Here is a 24,476-nt window from a genome sequence, read left to right as displayed (position 1 = left end):
ACCCTCAAAAAACAGCGTGATTAGCTCCTAATCAAGCCAAATACTTTAGTATATGCTTAATGTTAAGCATGTGATAGAACAATTGAAGTCAATTTCTCATGTACTTGTAGTTAAGCATATACTTAAAGTGATTCGCTGGATCAAGGCCATAATGATTATGTACTTTTCCAGTAATGACTAATGTGCTCTTTCTTAAATTCCTAGTTGTCTGGTCTCTTCTGTTACTCCTACAGTAACCCATCTGATAGGTCTCACCTTGTTGTTTCTCCCCTTTACACTTGACAGGTTAACTTATGAAAAGAAAATAAAGAAATCTTCCTTCTCATTTAAGACAGTAGAGGACTTTCCACTGACTTTGAACAGCCTTCACTAGATCCTTTAACAGCATGGTGTGTCTTCAGCCAAACAATATCAAATCACTTCTATTTGCAGCTCCCAATATTTACCCCAAAACCTACTGTAAGGTACTAGTATGAAAATACAGGTTATTGCCTCTCTACATATTTTTTTAAGTTTCATGTACAATTGACTGTGCTCTTACACAAGAGTGATGTTAAAACCTGTATATTCCTAAGTACATTTTGAATGTCCCCAATCGATTTTCATTTCTCCAAAAAGGGAGCAGGACCTTTCCTGTCCAAAGTGAGAGGCTTTGCTACTGAGTTCAGCCACGTTATCCACTACCAGACTGGCACCTGCAGTTCGCAGGGTGTAGAAAGCGTAACAGCTGCAAAATACAGCAGCAATTGCCTGTGCAGACAGAGTGTGCATCTGCGTGCTTGCTCACAAGCCAGCCACCTTCAAGAGGCCAGGTTTAGCTGCTGCCTGGGATTTGGGTCTGTCCCACAGCAGGCTGCGCTCTGTGCTTGGCAGTGTGGCACCGCCATGAGACAAAAGTACCCTGTTGATGGAGCGCAGATTGCAGACAAGCCTCCAGGCTTCGACAGTGTCCAGGGAAAACAGCTGGCTTTGATTTGGCACGTCCTGCCTACCTGCCTGGTCTATTTATGGTAGCTCAAGCTGAATAACTTCGTGGCTTTATTTACCAGTATGGAAAGCCTGCTTCCCCACTGGCAGCGTGCCACTCGGTAGCTCTCTCTACTCCTGTCCTCTGAGAGTCTCGGGCTTTGTCTGGATATAAAAGTTTTTAAAGGACAACTGCCACTTAGGGAACATCCAGAAAGCAACTGACCTTCACCGCGTCCCCATCTGGTGCAGACGACAAGTTCCTTTTTAGTCCCCAAAGAGACTGCTTCTGTTTGTTTTACAGGGGAAATGTTACTGTGATATTTGCTTGCTCTTCCCTTAAATAGGCATAAAGCACTCTGAAATGCGAGATCCACTCTGTAAATTCTAACAACTTCCTTCCTGTCATTTCTGTTTTTTCCCTATGAATGAGAAATTTTTATGATGTTTCAAAATACAGTCAGATTTACAAATGCTTCATTCTCATGTGACAAGGAATAAAATCTGCCACATTGCTATTTCAAGTAACTAGCATTATTTTTAAACAAAAATTTAGGTTCCCAGTATTATTGAAATTCTTAAAAAAATCATGCCTTTTGCTAGCTTGAAAAGAGAGTACTGTGAACTGCGTAAAAGTTGTCAGTAGGTGGGTGCTAACTTCTCAGTTGCATATATGCAGAATTCCAGAGGAATATTATTTTCACGTGTTTTTAGCCAAGATTTAACATATTGCCATGCATTATGGTTTCAAAAGCAACTACCAGTGTTTAAGGCCTTTCCATTGTAGATACAGTTTTGCTGTTTCTTCTTCTATCTTATGGTTTTGGAAACATTACTGAAATGTTGTAGAGCACAGTTGATGTTTATGCCACCAAGGAATAGATTATTATCATGCTTTCAATTCCCAAGCTGCAGGTGCCCCCTTCAAACATTTACCATGTCTGCTTTGCTATATCAAACTGGTAGGCCCTGGTTAATTCATCAAGGTGGGCTTGAAGCATTGGCTGCATCTCCTCTCGTGGAGAAGGCGTGAGGGTTGCAGTTGACTGTTGCCCAAAGGAGATTGCGGGCGATGAAGCTACTCCTCGCACAGGAGGTGTGGGAACACGATCATCGTCTTCTTCAAGCTCATCCTCCATGCCCTGATGGAGGTAGGTCTGAACGGGCAAAGGCGGACACCAACCGTCACTGTCATATCTAAAACAAAAACCAAGTAAACTTAGTATTTATTGAATCTCAGCTCTGAGGTGCAGCAGAGGGTATACAGGATTTGTGCTACAGTTTGAACCCTCGCACACAGTGCGAGATTTAACATTTGTTGAAAATAGGGTCATAATTGCTTAAATCCTCCTTAGTGATTCCGTTTAATTTTTTCCCCACAACTGCTAAGCAACTTGAATAAGCGGTACAACAAAAATAATTACAGATCCATTATCACATTTGTTAATGGCAATAAGATAATGTTCCCCCACAATCAGCAACAAAAATGAACTAACTCACTTCCTGAATCATTAACCTAGGAGAATGGATTGAAAATTGACCTAGACATGAAAATAGTAGTATTCTTAAAAGGCAGAGTGAGCTGTACACAGTTGCACTTATGTGCTTCCTTACTCCCGCCTTCCACTTTATTTTTCTGTACACTATTTGTTTTTTGGTTTGTAGTTTAAATAAAAAGCCACACTTTCCACATAAATTTTGGTCTTTCCACATAGTGTATAGGTATCTACTATGATGCGTAACACATTCATGTCACAGCAGCACTGACCCTAAGCATATGCTATGCCGCAGTGCCAGCTGATAAGATATATCTTGCATGCATGTTGACAGCTCTACCAGCACCCCAACTCCTAACAAACATTCTTGGGACTTACCTAGACAGCGCTAAAGTTCTGAACACTTTCAATATACCTGCCCAAAGTAAATTCAAAGGTTAACAACCACCAATGTTCTTCAATATTGAATTCTCTCCTCACATATAAGAAATGTTCTGATAGGTATTACATTTTTCTGGTTCAATTTTTGGTCTTACACTAAGGGCGTAAGAAAGGAAGCAATATCTGATCAGGGCTAGAAACAGACACTTTATAATCTTATAACCTTAAACTTGGCCAGTGATTCAGTCACTTCCTGTCTCTGTTCTAATCACAGACTTTTCAGTCCAATGCTGTATTACAGTACCATCCCAGGATCCTGTCCCTGCATCACCCAAAATACGTAGGCCCTAGTGACTGTTGAAATACCCTGAGCATTATCTCCCCAGAGCAATTCCCTAATCTGAACACAACTTCTGTTGTAAACAGCTCTGCTGACAATCACACCACTCAAATTTTCTGTCTGTTCTTCCCTCAAGTCACACCACTGTCTATTCCTCCCATCCTCAGCACATCCACTCTGCAGTCCCTTGAGCATCTGCACACATTTCTTAACTCCCAGTGTATTCCAAAATACCTCAGGATAGACAGCTCTTTTGAAAAGACAAGCAGACAACCAAAAGCTCTCACAGCTCCTTCACTGTCAAATCATCTCATACTCTAAAGGCCATTCCCCAAGCATCATCTAAGTCACATCTTCTTTCTACCTTCAAGGATTCTAGACAAGGTACACCCTTTTGTCTGCAATACAGTAAACCATGCTTTGAGTTATAGAGTTAATTTCTCAAAGCTTTTTTAAGGTTCCTTATTTGGAAAGAATCACCAATTTACCAGAGAAAAATGAATCATAGCCTATTTTCTCCTGTAAGGATCTAGGTTACAAAATGGCTGGGAACAGAGAAGTTTCATAATCTGTACTATGAACAGAAGATCGACTTTAAACAAAAACAAAGGTTTCTAAAAGTAACTAAAATTGTTTTTCCTTATTCTAAAGTCTGTAGGCTGTATTTGAGAGTACAGATTCAAATCTGGCTTAATCAGATGGAAGCCTGTGGAAAATACATCTTGTAATTAAAGCTGGTGTCACTTTAAATCTATATCTAGATGTAACCATACACAGATACACACACACGTTATGTATACATAGGGAAAAATTAATGCTGCATCTTAACAGTTGGCATTAGGAGCTATGAGTGACCGATCCATTACCATTTTCATAACATGGAATTTTAAGAAAATGTTATATGATATAAATTTGACTGCTTAGGAGATCGTTAGGGTATTACTAGCTCTAATTTCTCTTTCCTAGCAATATTTACTCATGACATTCCCACCTAAGGGTGAAGAGACCATCCTAACTAGTGCTGCTAAAAATTTACAGTGCAACAGCTCTGACATTTACTTTTACACTCTCAAGCTCATGCTTCTTGTAATGGCTTCTTTAAAAGGGGCAGGGCTGTAAGAGACTCCTTAGTGGCTTTCCGATGATGCATAAATGAGCTTTCGATGTACTCTCCCCTACTTGTTTCAAACCCCCAAATGTTCAGCTTTGTTTATTCCTTAACAAGAAGGTTCTGCACAACTACTGATCTTCACATAGGTTTTATTTGAAATAGAAAGGAACCTAAGCCTGAAGCTTAGGACATTGAGATTCAAAATTTCAGGTATGAGAATGTTTGCCTTTATAATGTAAAATGTCCAAAAAGCCACCAATTACACAATGCATTTAACCAAAAATAAACCTGCAAGGAAAAGCAAGCAAACCTAACAAATTATCATCTGTATATAGTAACTACATAAATTATACAGTAAGTTAAATTTCTGGAACCACCACAGTGAATATTACAGAATCACAGAATCGTCTAGGTTGGAAGAGACCTCCAACATCACCTAGTCCAACCTCTGACCTAACACTAACAAGTCCTTCACTAAACCATATCACTAAGCTCTACATCTAAACAGCTTTTAAAGACCTCCAGGGATGGTGACTCAACCACTTCCCTGGGCAGCCCATTCCAATGCCTAACAACCCTTTCAGTAAAGAAGTTCTTCCTAATATCCAACCTAAACCTTCCCTGGCACAACTTTAGCCCATTCCCCCTCGTCCTGTCACCAGGCATGTGGGAGAATAAACCAACCCCCACCTCGCTACAGCCTCCTTTAAGGTACCTATAGAGAGCGATAAGGTCGCCCCTGAGCCTCCTCTTTTCCAGGCTGAACAAGCCCAGCTCCCTCAGCCGCTCCTCGTAAGACTTGTTCTCCAGACCCCTCACCAGCTTCGTTGCCCTTCTCTGGACTCACTCGAGCACCTCCATGTCCTTCTTGTAGCGAGGGGCCCAAAACTGAGCACAGTACTCGAGGTGCGGCCTCACCAGAGCCGAGTACAGGGGGACAATCACTTCCCTAGACCTGCTGGCCACGCTGCTTCTTATATGAGCCAGGATGCTGTTGGCCTTCTTGGCCACCTGAGCACACTGCTGGCTCATATTCAGCCGACTATCAACCAATACTCCAAGGTCCTTCTCGGCCAGGCAGCTTTCCAACCACTCATCTCCCAGCCTGTAGCTCTGCTTGGGGTTGTTGCGCCCCACGTGCAGGACCCGGCACTTGGCCTTGTTGAACTTCATACAGTTGGCCTCAGCCCATCGCTCCAGCCTATCCAGATCCTCCTGCAGAGCCTTCCTACCCTCGAGCAGATCGACACATGCACCTAACTTGGTGTCATCTGCAAACTTACTGAGGGTGCACTTGATCCCCTCATCCAGATCATTGATAAAGATATTAAAGAGGACTGGTCCCAGTACTGAGCCCTGGGGAACTCCACTAGTGACTGGCCTCCAACTGGATTTGACTCCATTCACCACAACTCTTTGGGCCCGGCTATCCAGCCAGTTTTTAACCCAACGAAACGTACGCCAGTCCAAGCCACGAGCAGCCAGTTTCTTGAGGAGAATGTTGTGGGAAACGGTGTCAAAAGCCTTACTGAAGTCAAGGTAGACCACATCCACAGCCTTTCCCTCATCCACTAAGCGTGTCACTGTCACAGAAGGAGATCAGGTTCGTCAAGCAGGACCTGCCTTTCATAAACCCATGCTGACTGGGCCTGATCGCCTGGTTGCCCTGTAAGTGCCGCATCCATGTTCTTTCTGGTTCCCCGAGTAAATACAGCTTGGAAAAATGCAACCTTTTCCAAAATGTAACCTTTTTCAAATACTTCTCATTAAACTCCAAACACCTTAATTTCAATAGGGACCTCTGACAGTAATTTCATAATAATCAATTCTAAGTCCTTAAATATGTTCTGTTGGACAAACATGAAACTTTACATTTCTAATATTTTTATTTTATTCTTAGCACTTTAATTCTATATTAATCTTTTTCTGTTAAAAAGCATGGTTCGTTACATTGATGGTGCTTCGTCCTCAAAATAAAAAATAGGTGACAGGTGATAGGGAACATTCTATAAGAATTCTGGTTCAATACAAACATGGTTGCAGGAGAGAAAGCTTCCCTCTCTAGGCCTTGCAAGAAAGCATTTTTTTTTAATGTAAAAGGTGTTATCTTCTATACTTTTTCTAAAGATATACATATATTGACATCCAGCAGCTAATACTCTGTTTTAAGGTGTGATCAATAGTAAGAAATAAAAATAACGAATGTTAAGTATATGAAGACTGCCTTTTCCAGGGTTGGCTCAAGATCATGCATATTACTGGTGAAAAAAAAATATAAATAGATGATAAAGAAGAAGAAAGAAGCATTTCCCTACTGTTGAGCTTATTATATAAAACCAATCAAACGCATCTTCTCTGTAAAAGGCGGAAAGGGAAAGTTTGATTGGAAGCTACTACAGAAGAACAGAAATTTCAAACACCCTGAAGTATATACAAGTGAAAATTAAGGAAAACAGCAAAGAACAAGCACAGAGTTTGTAGAAAACTAGGAAGAAGGGGAAAGATTCACAGAAAAGAGCTCACTAGGAAAACAACACTAATAAACAGACTTTCTGCACAGGTTAAACATGAATACAATACATCCCCAAATATACCATGTCACAAAAAATGGCTGCTTGGATTTACATATTCACCCTTTCTTATGTGTGTTGCAGTTCATGGAAAAATGGAGGTGAATGCAGACCTTGATTCTTCTGGGGAGAAGATGGTAGAGTCAAGAATGTGTTTTTTTTGTTTTCGTTTTGTTTTTGTTTTTCTTCCCTATATGATTAAGTTAGGTGACTTTTTTCTAACATTGCTATTGTGGATTATTTCTTATATTTTTTTAGCCAACAGGCACTACTGTTAATATCTAGCAAGTAAAATCAGGTATCAAAATTGTTTAGTTTATTTGGGAAGTCATGCCAATGAAACTCACATTTGAATTCAAGAGTCATAGGAAGAGATGCACAGAAAAATAAGTATCTGTTTATACACCAGATTCCTCGTTTTATTGCTCTAAATGTTCACCTTTTATATCACATTGTGAGAACTTTAACAAAGTCTTCATCTTTTCTGACTGGAAATTAATTTTTCATTTGTAATTCACAATATAATTATGTCTGCAAATAATTAATTTTAAAGTTAAAACACATTGAACTTATTATACATAGCATACATCAAAGAAAACCAAGAAAAACTAAACAGTTAAAAAATTAAAAAGAAAAGACATTTTAAAACTCAATATGTCAATATTAAACGGAGCATAAGGAATGCAGTCTATGATTCATACCATTTTAGCATGTTGAAAACCACAGAAACAAGATCAACCCCTGAATACAATATGACTATTAGCACTGGGTAGATCCTCAGGAAGTATGGGCATTGCAGCTTCATTGGGTTCATTGAAGCTTTTTACAAAATGCTGTAGCTCAGGACTGATATTGGAAGATTCTGTATTTGTCTTTGATTGGTAAAATGCACACTAGAAGATCTTGTTACAACCACTACTAATTTGAAAGATAAACAGAAGAAAAACTGAATTGTTGGGAACCTGTAACACTGGTGATTACCTTAAGCTTAGATAACCAGTGTTGTCTTGGTGACCAATATAATTCCCTGTAGCTAGATAACAGATACTTTATGAAACTGAGGAGTCAAGCCCTGTGTCACAAGGGATTTCCCTAGAAGGTACTTCCATTTACCTTTTATGCTATTTCATTGTCCTTGAAGAAAATCCAAGTTGTTTCCCTTCTATAGCATAATTATTTTAGTGAAATCGCTGCACATGTGTTTTAAGGACATAAACTGATAAGGACAAATACTATATGGCTAAACCATCTTAAATTTATTTTAGCTTTTTATAACAGGATACAGAAAATAATGCCTATCTGCAATTTTTGCCTTGAGATTTAAACAATACTTACAACCAGTATGTAAATCCATTTTCCCTTACATTTACTTTGGAATTCTAATTCTAATACAGCCTGAATGAACTTCATTTTAAAAGGAATTCAACTGACTTACAGTTAGTTACTGTTCAGTTTAAAAGTTGAAAGACTTTGCATAAATTCAAAAATTAACATTTAATTCTGATTTTCACCGTAAAAATAGCGTTGATCAATTCATGCTTACAAAACAGATAGCACTTGAAATATTTTTATTCAGTAAAGCTATTACAATGATTTTTAAAACATAAGCTTCATCCTTAGGAAATATTGATTAATCCATGTATTTAAACAGGCAGATTTGTCCCAGACCGAACTCCAGTGTTTCTCAAAGGCTCCAACAGTGTTGATCACAGTAAACTATTTTTTTTTAATATATTCTGATTTTCCTTCAGAGTTTGATAATCTGGTATTTCATGTAATTTCACATTATAAAAAGCATAATTGTTCTCTGTGCAGGAAATGTCTCTTTCCTCTTATTTACTGCTTTCTATGTCATTTTGTGTCTTTAAGAACAAGTTTAAGCTATCCAAAAGATAAGTGTAAGGTTCCAGCTCAAGAGTTGTTTAAATTCAAAAAATGCCTACAAATAACATTCCTTCCTCAACTGTGAAATTTCTTCTAAGAGCCGATGAGAAGATTATCGTCCACTGGTTGATCTTCTAAAATTAATCCAATTTAGTTTGGGGTTTCTGTTCTGTTGGCTCCAATATTTCTAAACATCAAACCAGTGAAAAAATACAGGAGCCAGATTATGTCATCCTTACTCACTGAGTCCCATCATCTGCAAGCAGTCCCAACAGAATTCAATTAGGCTACCTGTGAAGTGAAATACTTCTCAGCATGAGTAAGCAGAGAAACCCTACATGATGATGAAGCAAGGTCACTTTTATTTCCATCTTCAGTCACTATCACGAGAAGCTATTCCAATATTCCTCCTCCATAGCCTTCAATAGGTCTATAGGATAAGGCGCTCTCATTTGTTAAGCAAAATAGAATAACATTCTCATTTGGAAAAAAAAAAAAAAAAAAAAAGCCTCATCTCCACAAACCACAGACTTTTCTTCAACAGAAAAAGAAAAAAATTACCCTGCTTCTTGCTGATCCACCCCGTAGTGTTCCAGCTCTGTGCCTGGAAGCGGCTGCACAGGAGGGGGTGGGAGGGGAACACTGGCCCAATTTGAACCATTATTTTTCTGGGGTTTGGCAGTATTTTTGTTTTTCTTCTTTTTCCCTCCTTTGCCACCTGCAAAGGAAAAAAGAAAAATAAAATGTTTGAGGTATGATGTGAAAAAAAGCTGGCTATTTTCATTTCTTTTAAAGAATTTGGATTCCAGATGGCATGCCTCAAAACAGAAGATGTATTTATATCTTAGCAGAATCAGTATCAATGTGCTAATGTTGTTAGAGGTTATAAATAATAATAGAATGGAAAAACATTCTGAATAATTGTTTAAAATCACTTTTTTTTTTCTAAATGTGAACTCCATATATTTGCACAATAGTGCACAACCAAGGAAAGACATATCTTGTTGCCTCAGAAATATATTTACTGATTTATTCATGTATGCTTTATGACTTCTTACACTCTCTGATGGATAAAAATATAATGGACCATAGCAAATTCTTTCAAATATCAGAATCTGGTGTGCTTATAACACTGTTTTGCATAATCTCTTTCTGTGGAAAACACAGAGGTTAAGGACACCATCTTAAAAATTGTCATTAGACTCAAATTTTTTCAGCCAGAACGACAAGTGTAAGTTGTCAAAACCAAAAAGAAATGGTGTTTTGCTGATAGGAATTTACTAAGTTATATTTTTTTTTAAATACCAGGAAGTCATTTGCAATATTTTAGGACTGCCTGTTTCACAGGATTCAAATACCTTGTGCTGCTATAGAGAACAGGCTTTATTCCTGACATACAGCTCTAATGGAACAGCTTGAAGAAATGAATTGAGCAATGCATTTTACTTAAGCTCTCTTCTCTTATCATTCTTTTGACTACTTTTCCAGCTGAGACACTTCAATTTGTGGGAAAGTGATCTTACAGAAAAAGCTCTCTTCCTACTTGTTTTGCTTCTTTTATTTTGCCCTGACCCTTTTTTCTAGTCAAGAATTCATTAGTAGGAAGGCTGGGACAAAAAAATATTTCAAATTCCTTGACTACTTCACAACCCATTTTTTGCCATTTTATTGAGGTTTTCAAACTGGATTGTTGGATGGAAGAATGGTTTGTCATATATGCTTTTCCAGTGGGATACCCAGCTAGCAGTTACTCCTGCCTTGCCTGTTGCAGAAAGTGCAGTCTAATCTAGTTAACACAGCATCATCTCATGCTGATTTATAAGGATTAGACAAAAAATAAAAAAAAGATCTCAACAGTAATTAATCAAAAAAGCCACAACTGACTTGTAAGGCACGGTGGCATTGTGTAGCACCACCTTCTATGTCACAGTCTTAGCTTTAGGCACATCCAGAAGGAGGTGAAATTCCGGTAACATAGACAAACACTTGTCACAGGGCTTTTGGTCTAAAAGACAATGGCTCTCTTCTGTTATCTCCAGCTGTCAGCTGAACCAAAAAAAGAAGGAATAGAGAGGGAAGGAACAACATGACTGAGTGATTCAGAAGTAGCCAAGACTTCTCTTTTCACCTCCTGTTATGGCTGCTAGAGCCAGAGCAATGAGTCTGGTAAGGTTTCTAATCAGCCTGTCTAGCAGCAGATTGCAAATGAGACTTTTCTTTCCACTACTGAATTCCAGACCAGAGCTCTTCCTTGCTTGTGTTGGAGTTTTTACAGTCAGTCCAGCCAAGATCCTGTCATTCACTATGTGGGAACTGAACTGATATTCCATCTAGTAGGCTGCAAGACAGGCTCTTCTCTCCTTTTGCAGCCTGGCAGAGAGGAAGGCTTTCTTGAAAAGGCAAAGAACATTTTGATCAACAGTAAAGAAACTACAATGATGGTGGCAATGGAGGAACAAATACATGAAACTTCTGCAGGGCAAACAAAGCTTTCAAAGCACAGGTATGGGGGAAAGCGGAGTTAGAAGCAGGTACAAAGGAAGGATGTGAATTTAAATTTGTAGGGAAAATTTAGAAAAGTCAGAAGGATCAGGAGCAAATAACAGCTAAGGCAGGAGTGGCTTCTTTGGGAGGAAAGCATATGCATAAGTGTGTATGTGTGTGTGTCGCGGGGGATTTAAACTAAGAGTACTCAAGGAAGAGAAATGGAGAGATCTTCAGCTTAGAGACTAGTTGAGTTGGAGAGGGAGATTTTGAAAGTATAGCATGTTGGTAATCTGAGGAGAGTGGTAAAATGGAGATTGGATGTGTGGGGTGCTAGATTCAACTGGATTTAGGGTGGGGTTGCAGAGAAAGGTTAAAGATAACAGAGCTATTAGAAAGGGTGAAGCAGAGATCTGATCTCAAATGAAGAAATAAAAGAAAGGAAGTCCAAGGTTATTACTGGTAGGGAAAGCAGCCTACGCTGTACAGTTGGGCAGGAGACTTCTCTTCTCCTATCCTCATGGGCAGAATTACTCCACTGTCAGACTAGTGGAACCTCATAGACATAATGCCTGATGTGTGTTTGAAACACAGAAGCCTTGTTTCCCCATAGCAATGATGCTTGATATTTCAGTGTCTCCTCACACTGAAATTCAATTATATTGTTTAAATCTCTAGATGATTCAGGTCCTGGAAAAAGAATTTGCCAGTCGGCCTGATGATCACAGCACTGACATAAGGTGGGAGCTGTGCAAAGTACAGCCACAAAATTTCCCTACCTCACAAAGCAGTTGAGTGTTGAGCTATTTCTCATTCCACACTAGGGTGAGATTTTTCATAATATTCATTGGAGATAGAAGAGAGACTTAGTCAGAATAATATGTAGTACTTACTGCAGAAGTGAGAGAACAAGTCCCTGCTCACCCTGATGGGACTAGGTAATCAAAGCTGGTCTCTTACTCCAATAATGCTCTAATTATCAGACTATTTGAAGGTCTCTCCCAACTTCTCATGTATTACGGAGATAATTAGTCTGTGCTACAGACATAATTAGTGAGCAAGGGAGAGCAAAATACTGACTCTGTAGTCCAGTAGTCTGACACTCATGTGAGCCATGGGACATCCAGATGTGAGCTGTTTTGATCACAACAGGAGTAGTCTGGCCATAGAAAAGCAGGTTACCAGAAGTCTCCATCTCTCATCAAAAATTGTACTTCAAGCTGAGAAATACTACACAAAACATGTTTCACTTGAAATATTTTTTCAAAGTCCAGCTTTTGATCAACTGGCATTTTCTAACAAAAAACTTCGATTGCATTTTCTCAGAAAGGTCTCAGGAAGCTGTAGCTGTCAACACATCTAAAGTGTGATACTGCCCTCTGATAACTGGCACATATATACCTGAGCATATCAATTTCTGCATTTTCATGTAGCCACAGAAGCAAGCTAATTTCCTAAGCCTCATGCTAACACACCTCACATACAAGGAACAAGAACCATTCCTGAAGTGTCATATGAACTCAGCTCTCACATACCTCTCTGTCAGAGCTATAAATCTATTTTTCAATCTCAGCTAATACTACCCACGAGAACACAAGACTTGCAAATACCTTTGCCTATCTGCAGTATGGGCCAATGTTTATAGGCTTCAAATCTCGACACTCTATTTGAATAGTCATTTAAATTGACATAAAGAAGCCATTTCTAGAGTTTATCTGTTACAGTTGTGATTGCTCCATCTTATAGTGGAAATTCAAAAGGCTATGGATTTAATAGGAATTTGAAACTGAAGTCCCTTCAGCTCTCTCATATTTTGGTTATGTATAATAGCAGACTTTCATTTTAATTGCTGGCTTTTCAGTTTTCATCTTGAAAAAAAATACATAATTATATATAACAAAAGCAACAAGTAAGCAAAATTAAAGAAATCAAGAAAAAGGTGTATTTAAATATAATATGCAATCACACATATTACAATCATTTTCATCCAATGAAAATGTGTCATGTTTCCAATATAACATGCAGCACACACGAAATTTACATTCTGTTTGTATGCAGACTTGGCGCATTTTTTGAAACCTTAATCATCTTGGAGGGCCTACTTTTATCTCTGAGTTTCTTGATTGAAATACAGCATTTACAAACAGCTCGTGGGAGTGGTGAATCTGTTAACAACTCAACAAAAATATTAATCTCCTCATGAAGTTCGTTGGGGGGTTGCCTATAAACTGAGGACTGATGTGGAAACATATTCACACTACGAACTGTGCTATCAGGGAAAGGACATGACAAGGCAAGCTTTGCAATTGTGCTGACAAGTGCTGGGCACAATGGCTGGAAGGATTCTCCAATTAGCTCCACAGTTTTTGCAGAAGACACTTTGGGGTTTTCTGGGGCTTTTATTTTTTTTTGTTAAGAGACCGACGTGACACCTTTCACCGACGTCCCAGTGGGCAGACAAGCTCACACCTATCTGCAACGTGAGTCTGGGAGGTTTCCTGCCTCCCTGGTGAGATGCTGATGAACACCCCTCCGTCCCTCACCCACCCACGGCGGTGGAACCAACCTGAGAGGCTGCCACTCCTTTCGGAGCTGTTGTGGGAGCTGGTGGTGCTGAAATCCTGTGACTGGTTGTGTGGTAATCTATTAGCCAATCCCTCAGCCACGCGGTAGTCAGGGATGTAAAGCAAGGCTAAGGGTTAAAGGGCAAAGGTCACAGTGGCATCGTGTGATTAGTTGACAGCACAAGCACATGCAACACATGCAGTTAGCAAGTCAGCGGCAGATGTGGTGGGGCCGCAAGTTTTGATTTTTTTGTTAATGTATACCTGTCCTAGCCTAAGGGAAGGCATATGGGTTGGTGATTACCACAGGACAAAGAGAACTAAAAGCACAGAACACTACATTTTGTGACTGCGTGAGTTTCAGCATGCATGCAAGGTGTATAAACATTAGTTACAGTAAATATGAGTAGTGTCTCACATACTAAAAAGGTTTTGCTAGTTCATGAAAAATGATATGGTATAAATCCAAGGGCTCTGGAAAAAAAAAGCTGTAATTACCATTGTTGCCTTTGCCTTGGTCTGGGAGAGAGTAACCAAATCCCATCAGGTCATTTTTTTGCTGAATTGAGCTCTTCCACTGAGGATCAGGTAAGTCGACTGCCAACTCATGGATGCTGTTGGAATGCAGTATCTGGGTGGTGGCATATGGTGTAGCTTGCGTTATTTGGCTGGAACTGTTGTAACTAGTTTTTGTGGTGAAGTCAATGCTGCTGTAAATGGCTCCATCAGAAAGCATAGTAGCAGTTTTATCTCCTTGCCCCGGCACTGGTGGCAGCACATCTGTGGTGAGCACAGGGGAATGAAACAAATCATTGATGCACAGGAAGCCTGAAAGTATCAAGGTTTAAGATGAAAAATAAATGTGTCATTTTGCACGTTTGCATTTCAGCTGAGACCGGTCCATGAGCCAACGAAGGGAAGATGATATACAACCAACGCCAAGCTATCAGCATCTGTGACAGGCCTACCACTTGTCCTTCACGTCTCACTGCCTAAAACCATCTTTTTTTTCCATACCTTCAACTGTGAAAGTGAAGTTTGGAATATTTCTCTACTGAAGAATGTTTTCAATTGTTCATTCTATGTCAGAACCAATGAAACTGTCTGGGCTTCAGGGAAATGATGAAAGGAGTGAATTTACAAATCACAGAGGAAACTTTCCCAGCAAATATGTAGCAAAACTCTTAAATGGATGCCAAAGGTCTCAAAGTAATTTTTTAAGGCCATCACCTTGACTTCCTTCAAGTTTTATCCATCAGCTTATCTAATTTTCTTTTTGACATTAGCTAGTATATTTCTCCTTTTCAACAAAAGAAAAACCTGACAAAAACAAGTTGTTCCTGAAATGTGAAAGAAAATCTGTTATACTGAAAGGATTTAAGTGATCAGTCTCTTAAAATGGCAAAGCAGTCTTGATAATGGAGAACAACTTGTTCAAATACTCCAATACATTTACCTGAAAAACAACCGTACAGCATATTTACTTAAATGTCTATTGACTTTTCTATATCTTTTGAATCCTATCACACACCACAATTTGTACTTTTAATTGGTTAGATTGGCAGTCTCCTCACTAAACATTGCAGTGACATTCGCTGGTGGAATACTAGATTTGGATGTTGAGACCACTGAAGCATGAAGAACGTAATGATGATTGGCATGATGTCCCAAGAAGAACCACAGCTCAGCAGATAACCCTCCTCTTGTTCTCTCAGAGGTCAATTATTTCAAATGCTGCTACTTTTACAAACTATTTAGACTCTGAAAAGATGAAATAATTCTGGAATCTACATGTTAGAAAAGTGCATCATTTATATGCCATTTGCTCTATATAGTCTGATGGCAGATACAGGTTCCAACTGCTGGACAGTAATTGAGATAATGCATAGTCTTGTTAGCAAGGATGTTCAGATCCCATTTTAAGTATCACAGAATTTTATATACATTAGGCTCCAAAGAGAAAAGAGAAGGGTTTCTGAGGCTCCATGCCAGACTCAGAAACAGGTGCTCTACAACCTAATACAACATAGTTGGCTTCACTGTCTCAGGATTTTTCTAACAAGATATGATAGCACAGCTTCCTCCCACTGTTTTGTTTGTTTCTTTGGTGTTTTTTTTTTGTTGTTGTTGTTTGGTTTTTTTCCCTGGGTTGATCACTTAAACCACAGAACTACTTTCTATTGTATGCATGTGTGCAACACTGAATATTTAAATATGAACCTTAACATCTGCAGTCTCAGGGTAACAACGTAATATTAGCAATTAATAAGTCAATACCAAGTGTTCAGTAGGATACAGAAACAGAGATCAAATTTGAATCTTCTTATAGAGTCATAGAATGGCTCAGGTTGGAAGGGATCTTAAAGATCATCTAGTTCCAACCCCCCTGCCATGGGCAGTGATACTACCCACTAGATCAGGTTGTCCAGAGCCTCGTCCAACCTGGCCTTGAACACCTCCAGGATGGGGCATCCACAGCTTCTCTGGGCGACCTCTTCCAGTGCCTCACTACCCTAACAGTGAATAATGTCCTCCTAATGCCTAATCTAAATCTCCCCTCTTTTAGTTTAAAACCATTCCCTCTTGTCCTATCATTATTTGTCTGAGCAAAAATTTGTTCTCCATCTTTTTTATAAGACCCCTTTAAGTACTGAAAAGCTGAAATAAGGTCACCCCGGAGCCTTCCCTTCTTCAGGCTGAACATCCCCAGCTCTCTCAGCCTTTCTATGTAAGAGAGGTGCTCCAGCCCTCTGATCATCTTCATGGACCTCCTCTGGACCCGCTCTAATTGGTCCACATCTTTCTTGTGCTGGGGGCCCCAGACCTGGACACAGCACTCCAAGTTGGGCCTCACAAGGGCAGAGCAGAGGGGAACAATCACCTCCTTTGACCTGCTGGCTACTCCTCTGTTGATGCAGCCCAGGACACAGTTGACCTTCTTGGCTGCAAGCTCACACTGATGGCTCATGTCAAGTTTTTTGTCGACTAGAACCCCCAAGTCTTTCTCTGCAGGGCTGCTCTCAAGGACTTCTTTTCCCAGTCTGTGCTCATGTCTGGGATTGCCCCAACCCAGATGCAGCACCTTGCACTTGGACTTGTTGAACCTCATTCGGTTCACATGGGCCCACTTCTCCAGCTTGTCCAGGTCCCTTTGGATGGCATCTCTTCCTTCTATTGTATCAACTGCACCACTCAGCTCAGTTTTATCTGCAGATTTACTGAGGGTGCACTCGATCCCACTGTCTATGCTGTTGATAAAGATATTTGTTGTGGTTTAGCCCGGCTGGCAGCCAAACACCACACAGCCGTTCGCTCACCCTCCCCCCTCCCTCTCCGGGATGGGGGAGAGAAACGGGAAAGTGAAGCCTGTGAGTTGAGATAACGACAGTTTATTAAGACAGGAAAAATAATAACAATAATAATAATAATAATAATAATAATAATAGTAATAATGTGTACAAAATAAGTGATGCACAATGCAATTGCTCACCACCCGTTGACCGATGCCCAGCCTATCCCCGAGCAGCCGCGCCCCCACCCCGGCTAGCCACCCCTATATATTGTTCAGCATGACGTCAGATGGTATGGAATACCCCTTTGGCCAGTTTGGGTCAGCTGTCCTGGGTCTGTCCCCTCCCAGCTCCTGCTGCACCCCCAGCCTGCTCGCTAGCAGGACAGAGCGAGAAGCTGAAAAGTCCTTGGCTTGGTGTAAGCATTGCTCTACAACAATTAAAACATCAGCATGTTATCAGCGCTCTTCTCATCCTAATCCAAAACATAACACCCTGCCAGCTACTAGGAGGAAAATTAACTCTGTCCTACCTGAAACCAGGACAATATTAAACAGCATCAGTCCTGGGACAGACCCCTGTGGGACACCAGTCATCACTGGCCTCCACCTGGACAAAGAGCCATTGACCACCACTCTCTGGGTGTGACTTTCAAGTCAATTCCTTATCCATTGCATGGTCCACCCATCAAATCCATCTCTCTCCAATTTGGAGATCAGGATGTTATGTGGGACTATTGGTAGAATTTATTTTTGCAAGCAACAACAGGGGGATGGGAACCATCACATACTCAAAATACCTAAATTATATTGACTTATATCTGCAGAAAAAAATTAAGTGCAAAAAAAGTTATGATTAATGCAAACTACAGGTCATCTCTCAAACCCAGGTTATTACTATCTATCTGCATGTATCCAGCGTGTTGTATACACGTGCCCAGGTAGCCAGGGGCAATATACAATCACAAAAACATCTACGTGCAAATGCAGAATGAGATGTGAGAGACGAGTGCAGTCCTACTCTACATGTATTTCATCCACATTATAAAGATTCAACCTTTCCACAATTGGCTTAATCAAAACATAACATATCACAGAAACACGGGACGACTGAGGTTTGAAGGGACCTCTGAAGGTCATCTGGTTCTACCCTCTTGCTCAAACAGGGCCACCTTGGACAGGTTGTCCAGGACCATGTCCATACAACTTTTGACTACCTCCAAGGACTGCACAGCCTCTCTGGCCAGCCTCTGCCATTGCTCTGTCACCCACACAGTGAAGAAGTTTTTCCTGATATACAGACAGAATCTCCTGTGTTCCAGTTCTACCCATTGCATCTTGTCCAGGCACTAGGCACCACTGAAAATAACCTGTCTCTTTCTTCTTTGTACCCTTCCTTCAGGTATTTATACACATTGATAAGATCCCCCCTGAGATTCCTCTTCTCCGGGCTGAACAGTCCCACTGGACTGAAATCCAACAGACTGAAATTTATTAAGTAAATTCTGTTGTTGGTGTACAAAATCAATCAAGTCCAGCTCAACATGCCTATGTTGGATCTGCAGAGTGACAGAACTAAACATTAGCAAAATGCTTCTCTCTTTTAAGTAATCAGAAATAAATCTATCTTTTAGAGCACATTTCTGGTTGCTGAAGAGGTGTCATCTCTAGATAGTCCTTTTTGAATGGAGAACTATACATTTGCACACGCTTGAAAGGAAAGCTGCATAGTTTCCCACCAGCCAAGGATTTTCAGTCTGTCTTACTAATAAACTGAAGTTCTCCAGACTTTCTGGAAATTTTCAATACAATCACAATTACTTTTTTAACCTCAAAGAGACATATACAATAAGCACTCAAAGAGCTATTAAAGCACCATTTTACCAAGTGCCATAATCACCTAGTAAAAATCAAGTGTGATTTTCCCACCAAGCTGTCACAGCAGAAAAACCTCTGTACATTTAAGACCAAAGATGAACATACATTTCCCAATGGACATTTGCCACATTTCCCAATGGAGAGTTCCAAAAGTTCTCCAATATCCATCTTGTTTTGTAACTCTTGAGACAATTCAAATAGTTCTAAGTACTTTCTGAAGGAATCTCTTTCTTGCTGACTCAGTACTATTTTGTGGTCTTATGTGATTCCAAACCTGACCTCTGCTTCCCACCCACAGCCTTGTTGTCAATTGCCAATCTGGGGCATAATGTGGATTTCACTCTTAAAGACAACATTAAAACTTCCCTCCTCAGTTTCTGCTCCAGAATGAGCGATTGCCACCTTACTGTCTTCAGAATTCTTACAGGCCTTTAATATTACTACAGACCTTTTAATCAGAAAAGAAACCCGAGTTCTATCTAAGCTGTTGAATCATATTAAAAGATATCTCACTTCAGATCCATCTACAATGCAGAAGCTTCCAAACTTAACTGTTTCAATAGACAGGGATAAGTGGTCCCAAAACAGCCAGAATAAAAGTGTGAGCTGGACTGAAAAAAACATGGTTGGAATTAAGCTGCTGAAATTCCAAATATAACTGTTGCATTTCTTGGACAAATTTGGACCTATGCCTTATCCACCCTGAAGCCAAAAGCTTTAAAACATGCTTCCAATTTAAGTCTTATAGAACCAAATGCTAAAACAAAATGGTAATTTTTCTGTATTATGTGAGCTCATGAAAATATGGAAAAGTACTGAAGAGTTTTGTTGTGAATATCTTGAAAACAAAGAGGCTGGCAGATATTCAGTTGTCCTGTAAATATTATCAGAACTCTTGTTTACATAATAATATTTTTGTAAGGCAAGAGCATTAAAACATTCTTATATGGAAAATGAATCCAGAATGCTTTAATGTAATTTGAAGTCAAAGTAATCAAACCACAGGGAAGAAGTTTTACATGGGAATGTATAACCAAAGTGAGGGACAGTTTTCAGAAGGCAGATTTTGTTACCACTCAAAATTAAATTCTTTTCACATTCATCACTTTGATGGTTTTATAGATTCTTTTTTTGCATTTTAATTTATTTTTAATATATAAAGTTGTCTGGGTTTTTGTGTACTTATTCAGGTCTTAAAAACATTTACATACTCATTTATGCTAGGAAGTCTAACATAAGCATGTTCTTCCCATGTGCCCCAGGTCTCTGCTCTTACAATTGTCCTCTGTCCCTGGCTATACTGTCCTGCTCACATCCATGCAAAAGGGAACCGATCTGAGCAATAAGTAAGTTCATCATGAGATGGTGCTCTGACCCTGTCTCACCTCTGTGGGGTAAATTACAAAGTAAAACTATGTTTTAAAGAAACAGAAGGAGACACAGCAAAATAGACATTTTAAAACTAATTTTAAAATCCAATCTTGAGCCAAACATAGAAAGAACTATAGCAGTATAAAAATATTACACAGTATTTATCTAGATGTTAACTAAGAGAAATCTATTTTATACTGTATGGTGACTTAATAAAATGAAACCAACCTCCACGACTGAAATTGCCAAGATCATTGGGTCCACTAGTGCTGTTGTTTACTGGCAGACTTGTGGCAGGCCAAGAGTCTGCAAGCCAAGGATAACTGGGGTCACTTGCATTCAACAGACCTGGTCGACTGAAGCAGAATAAAAATAAAATAAAATAATAAAAAATATATACATACAAATATATATATACATATATATATATAAAAACAAAATTTAAATACCTGTGAGACAACTCCGGACACAACAGTGACCGAAGATGCCATATCACTTTTCTCCTATCATTGTATGTAAGAAACAGTTTAGGAGACTTTAATTTATTTCAAATTAAAAATGTGTAGCCTTTGATGATTTAAAGACCTTGAGCAGTTAATTAAAGATATATACAAATCAACTTTGTCAGTAGAAGTGGGACTAGGCATCAGTTGTGATTCTACCAGAATCCAAATGAACTCTGTTGTCTGTGTGAAACAGGGGTTAGGCACGACCATCATGGGATCCTAAACCAGGGCTGAATGATAAATTACCACCTCAAGGGAACAATCACTCAAACTGATTGCTCCGTATCAGCCATTTCCAGGACTTTGGGCTACTATTTCTTCCTTCCCTTGCATCCCAAATGCACGCCTGTCATCTACAGGCTGGTAACTCTTTCTTTGAGCACTCTTGTATGGTTTAGAGGCAAAGAGGTTTGAGTAGGATTAATGGAAAGTCTGCAGCTATCTTTATCTGCCACTACTGCATGGTTTTTATATCCCTGTAATTTCAAGCTTTGAGAGCAGTATTAAACAGCAAATATGTTGGAAGAGAAGGTAAACTCGGGCCACAGGGCACTGTGCCTCTCTCACCCCAGGACAAACAGGCTGGAATTTAGCAAGGCACGTGGATTGTTTGTATTTGTATTTAACGAGGAAATCAAATCATGTCATGTAAACGCCCTCTTCCCCCAAGCAAAATCACAAAATCACCCTGATGCTTCTGACGCTCTTCTAGATTATTAATGCACTCATGAAGTTGGAGCAACACATATAATCATTGTACTTTAGTTCTGATAGACCCCCGTCTGGTACAATCCTTAAGAGAAACATATGTTTCTATGGAAACAGCAATAAGAAGATCCAGCGGCTTTCTCGCCACATCCACTAGCTCTCATTAGGCCTAATCTCTTTTTGCTAAAATATTGATTAAATGGGAGATTGGAAGTTATTACCAGAGCCTAATTACAATCTCCATATTGGCAAAGGGAAAATAGATGAGGATATATGGGTCCGTTATCAGCTTTTATCAATTTCAATTGAGTAGCCAAAGTTGTGGAATCCAGTCCTACCAATCTACAGCCTATTCATCATCCATGAATCATTTATTTTGTGATCGATTAAGTGTAATTGTTCACTCACAGCAATTTAGGGGGAGCCAATAAGGAGTCTTAAACAACAGCAACTTCATTTGCTAATGTCTAATTAATGCAATAAACATCCTGGTAACAAATGAACACATTCCTTGTGATATTTACTATGCGTTTCTTCCAGGGCATTTGGGAGATATGAAACATCTGGGCTTGATTCCTCTGAAGTGCACAACAGATAGATCATTAAACCTTGTGGTAAGCTACTTAACTCCTTCTGAAATTGTCAGTCTTATAAATGATTGTTTATTACCCAAGTGTATCACCTACAGAATTTTCAGATTCCTAATTAAAAAAAAAAAAAATGATGAAAACACCTTTACACAAAGAAACGTACCTTCCATTGCTCATTAGTCCTCCATCTCCTCTTTGGAAAGTGACTGTATTTTGGTTGGAAAAACAAAACAAACATACACACACACACGCACACACATATAAGACAGGGAGAAATGAATTAGTAATAATTACAAGTAACAATTCAAATTGCTCAGTGTCCAAGATCGAAGGTCTCTTGGCATCATCACGTAATAAAGTACAGAAATTACAAGAACAGAATCAAACACGTTAGGATTACAATTTATTTAGGATTTCACTCACATTATTGATTAACATCAATTTGCTCTGTAGCTTGCAAAGCAAGCTGGCCTCATGGGGAAAAAAATCCTGAATTTACCACAGACCCCTTCATATGACTTTTTGTTGCAAGAGTGTGCCATGTGATGAAATTGTTTTCTTGGCATGCTTTTGCTTCAATACATAATGACATTGCACCAGTAAGTTAATAACATCATGTTGTAATGCAGTAATATAATGTCACCACACAAATATGCCATTTCCCAGGATAAATACAAAGAGGCAGCAGCTCTATTAGAGCTGAAGGAGTGAAAAAAAAGCATAAAGCTGCAGCATTTCCACTAACAGCACAGTATAAGAACCAGCACACATAAATGCATACACACCAGTATCACAGAGAAGAAAAGCTGTTTTCAGTCTTGCAACTGGGGATGCCAAGGATACATTGTGGTACCATTCATGGTTATCTGACAAAAAATAGCCTATACCTTTATCTATCTTATTAACAGGATTATGTTATAAGTAAACCCACATTACTGGTGAGGTGTTAATTCACAAGGTTTGACACTCCTTTTTGAAGCGCTGGCTAATATTTTGAATTAAGGCCAAGAAACTACTCTGGTTCTCAGTGGCAATATTCTATTACTTATTGTTGGGCATAGATAGGACTGACAATTAAATTATATCAGTGTCTTGGACACCTGAATCCTTACAGGTCCCTAACAAGATGAGGGGTAAAATTTCAGAGAGGAATGAACCAGTCTACGGCCAGCTTAATTTAAAACAGTTCCCGGTTTGGAAATACTATTTACGTTTCTGAGACAGACATTCTCATCATAGCTCCCAGAATATTTGTAACACTTTCCAAATATTAGTCCAAATTACATTAATTCAAGATTAGGCTTTATATTATATGCTTTTCTAACCAGACAAAACTACTACATCCAATAAAAATGCTGTGGTCATTAAAAAGTTAGAAATGACATAAATCCACTAATGAAATGCTTCTGATATCTCAGAGAATATTTGTCACTTCATTAATTCCTGGGGTAATTTCACAGTATACATTCAGCAAAGGGGACAAAACTGACCCCTTTGGAAGCCCTGCTGAAGAGTGTTTGGGTAGGGTGATTAATTACCCTTCACTACAGAACAGACTAATATCCATATCAGAAAATCACTGCAGTCACATGTCATATCAAAATGGTTAATAGCTGAATTTTGAAAGGATGTAATCAAACCAATTAATAAAAAGAAAATCAAAATTCAGGTATGGGAAGTATTAAATAAAAGTCTGCTTTGAAAAACAGGACATGTTAAAAACATCGTGGCTAATTAAGTTTCGAGCTGATGCTACTTTCATTCACGTTGTTTTTAACAGGCTGTCAAGTGACTGTATCACTCGTTGCTTAAACATGAATAATCCAAAGAGCTGTGGATGTCGTGCGAATATGCAAAGAGGTGGTACTGACCAGCTATGTTTCAAAATATGTTGGTCAAAAGTACACTAGCACTTCAGTATAGGTGCTGTTTCCTTTCTCCTTCTCCCCTTCTCATTTAATACTCCAACCTTCTCCATTTGTCAAAGCAACAAGAAATAAGAAAAAGGAGAAACAAAGGTGCATTCAATAACAACCTTTGTAAATAAAGTTTACAGTTTTAAAAGAATTATAGTGCAACATATTTTCTGAAAAATTCCTGGGATTAATGATCTTGTTTCAACTACAGACTACCAGAAATGATTTTAAAGTAATGTTGCCACCAACTGCATAACATGTACATGTGTCTGATATTTTATCTATGGATGTCATAAGGGGGAAAAAAATCAATACTTATGGTCTCAAAAATATTTATATTGCTAGTGTACCTCTATAAAGCAAAGCTAAAATGGGGGAGCTAGTAGGAAATCACAGCAATGTTTGCCAGACACATTCAATTT

The 24,476-nt window shown here is 39.1% G+C and overlaps 1 protein-coding gene across 1 annotated transcript in view; it reads right to left on the bottom strand.

The window, feature by feature from the left end:
* ROBO2 (roundabout guidance receptor 2) overlaps positions 1 to 24,476 on the bottom strand; it is a 435,081-nt gene that overhangs the window by 29,387 nt on the left and 381,218 nt on the right. The window contains exons 22-27 of the mRNA XM_050710499.1: positions 22,302 to 22,344; positions 20,563 to 20,690; positions 14,295 to 14,576; positions 13,799 to 13,924; positions 9,310 to 9,466; positions 1,903 to 2,163 (exon numbers count right to left, since the gene is read on the bottom strand). Coding sequence (XP_050566456.1) covers positions 1,903 to 2,163; positions 9,310 to 9,466; positions 13,799 to 13,924; positions 14,295 to 14,576; positions 20,563 to 20,690; positions 22,302 to 22,344 — 997 coding nt within the window. The remainder of the gene's footprint in view (positions 1 to 1,902; positions 2,164 to 9,309; positions 9,467 to 13,798; positions 13,925 to 14,294; positions 14,577 to 20,562; positions 20,691 to 22,301; positions 22,345 to 24,476) is intronic.

Source organism: Cygnus atratus, chromosome 1, assembly GCF_013377495.2.
Source record: "Cygnus atratus isolate AKBS03 ecotype Queensland, Australia chromosome 1, CAtr_DNAZoo_HiC_assembly, whole genome shotgun sequence".
Taxonomy (NCBI): domain Eukaryota; kingdom Metazoa; phylum Chordata; class Aves; order Anseriformes; family Anatidae; genus Cygnus; species Cygnus atratus.
This window is presented reverse-complemented; position numbering and strand designations above follow the sequence as displayed.